Here is a 1,964-nt window from a genome sequence, read left to right as displayed (position 1 = left end):
CACACACACACACACACACACACACACACACACACACACACACAGCCTTGATGAGTGTATAACACAGCTTTTGCCCGCGGATGGACAAGTACCAGTAGAAGCTCCTGGTGTGTCAGCGTGTACCTTCTGCATACTGTATGAAGCATCGAGCGCACCAGTTTTAAACCTTACCTGGCTTCACCTCAGGGGAAGGCAGCCRACAGTGACTTAGAGAAAACTGACAATTCAGAACAGGCAAAAAGGGCTTTTATATAGGGTCATAAAACAAATAAAGGCTTAAAATTTGTTGTGTTAGTGTAGATAAAAGCCATCTTGTGCAGAGAAATGGTGCAGTTCTAGCTGTTTTAGACAAACCTTGAAAATTGCATTATGTGCTATCAAGCAGTATTGCTTTATATGACTGTCAATGTATAGTAAGTGTTGTGAATGACTCTCAGCTTTAACTGTGCTAAATTTTAGATCAATATTTGTAAAACTGACTGAGTTGTAGCCATTTTTCTACTGGTTAATGTTGATTAGCTGGGGTGGCCATCTTGAGTGAAGTAGGCTTGAAATCTTAAYCAGTGGTAGAGATACAACCAATGATTATTTTCTGCAAGTTTCATTAAAATCCATCCAACTATGCTTGAGAAATTTTGCTAACAGACAAACAAGGTTGACACCAAGAGTTACTGGTTACAGTTKGAGCAAAGATATGTCTCAATGAGTAGCACTTGGAGTTTATGTTGTGAATGACTCTCAGCTACTACCATACCAAATTTTAGCATAAAAGCAGTACAACTGATTAAAATATAGTCATTTTTGTGTTTTCTAGGGTTGTATGTCTCTGGCAGCCAGCTTAATTTATTTGCCTCCAAAGCTTTATCAGTTGTAGAGGTATATCCACTGATTATTTTCTGCAAGTTTTATTCAAATCCATGCAGCGATGCATGAGAAATTTCGCTAACAAACAAGGTTTAACTCAAAATGTTTATCAGTTGTAGAGGCACAGCTAAGGACTTCCTGAAGTTTTCATTAAAGCGCCGGGGAAGCAAAGCATCAGTATAAGACCTGTCAGGCTGAAAAGTGCTGAGTCAGCCGTGCAGTCCGTCACTGTATAACCGCCTCCAGTCCGATCGGCACGCGGCAAACAAACAGCAGTKGTGAGGGGAGTAAAAATGGTGAGACCTCAGACATGGGGCGCTGATCAATACTTCAGGAAGACTGTTTCCATCAGAAATGCAGCGCCTCTCAGCCTAGCGTCTGCCATCCCCTCTTCCCTCCCTTCCCCTCTTTAAAGCTGTTTCCACTTTCCACACGCGACTACACACAGGGGAGTCTCGGCTGGCGAGGACTGTAGACATTAGTGCTGGTGGGACAAGCCCACTGAGACCCCCCCAGAAGAGGGAGCGACACAAGGACAATGCCAGTGAATGTGGGCTGAACAAACAGCTCGAAACACATACACACACACACACAAGTTGAGCTGCTGAGTAGCCTCTGGACGAGTTAACGTGATGTGTCTGCTCCGATAAGGGGGTGGGGGGGAAACGGAAACACTTTCCTGACTAATCTCCCTGATCCCACACCAGAGGCTGGAGATGAGCGCAACATTTTTTTTCTTCTCGGCTCTTCTTCCATCCCACATTCTGACACGTTTCCTGCCTTGTTTTAATATTTGCACTYGTGCTTTTCTTGTCCTCTTCAGAGCACCAGAACCATGCGCGGGAGCTGGTGAGGAAGGCCGACCTGTCGCAGTGGGACGCTCTGGTTATCATGTCCGGTGATGGGCTACTGTTTGAGGTAACCCCCCCCCCCCAAACACACACTTTCCATTCTGCTTATTAATCATGACACTTGTTAATCAGCCACAGATGGAAATCCACCGTCCACCCCATTTCTGTTTCTATTTTCAGCTCCTCTTGGAAACAGAATATGAAATTTTAATTTGCTCTCAGACATGACAAAGGAGATCAGGTGCATAC

The 1,964-nt window shown here is 44.5% G+C and overlaps 1 protein-coding gene across 1 annotated transcript in view; it reads left to right on the top strand.

Moving 5' to 3' along the window:
* The window catches only part of LOC106536159 (sphingosine kinase 1), a gene marked incomplete at its 3' end in the record, with an annotated part of 8,158 nt that overhangs the window by 5,540 nt on the left and 654 nt on the right, over positions 1-1,964 (top strand). Inside the window, 1 exon segment of the mRNA XM_014033357.1 lies at positions 1,688-1,782. Coding sequence (XP_013888811.1) covers positions 1,688-1,782 — 95 coding nt within the window.

This window comes from Austrofundulus limnaeus, unplaced genomic scaffold (genome assembly GCF_001266775.1).
Source record: "Austrofundulus limnaeus strain Quisiro unplaced genomic scaffold, Austrofundulus_limnaeus-1.0 Scaffold1708, whole genome shotgun sequence".
Classification (NCBI taxonomy): domain Eukaryota; kingdom Metazoa; phylum Chordata; class Actinopteri; order Cyprinodontiformes; family Rivulidae; genus Austrofundulus; species Austrofundulus limnaeus.
The sequence above is the reverse complement of the archived record's forward strand: the minus strand, read 5'-3'. Positions and strand labels throughout refer to the sequence as shown.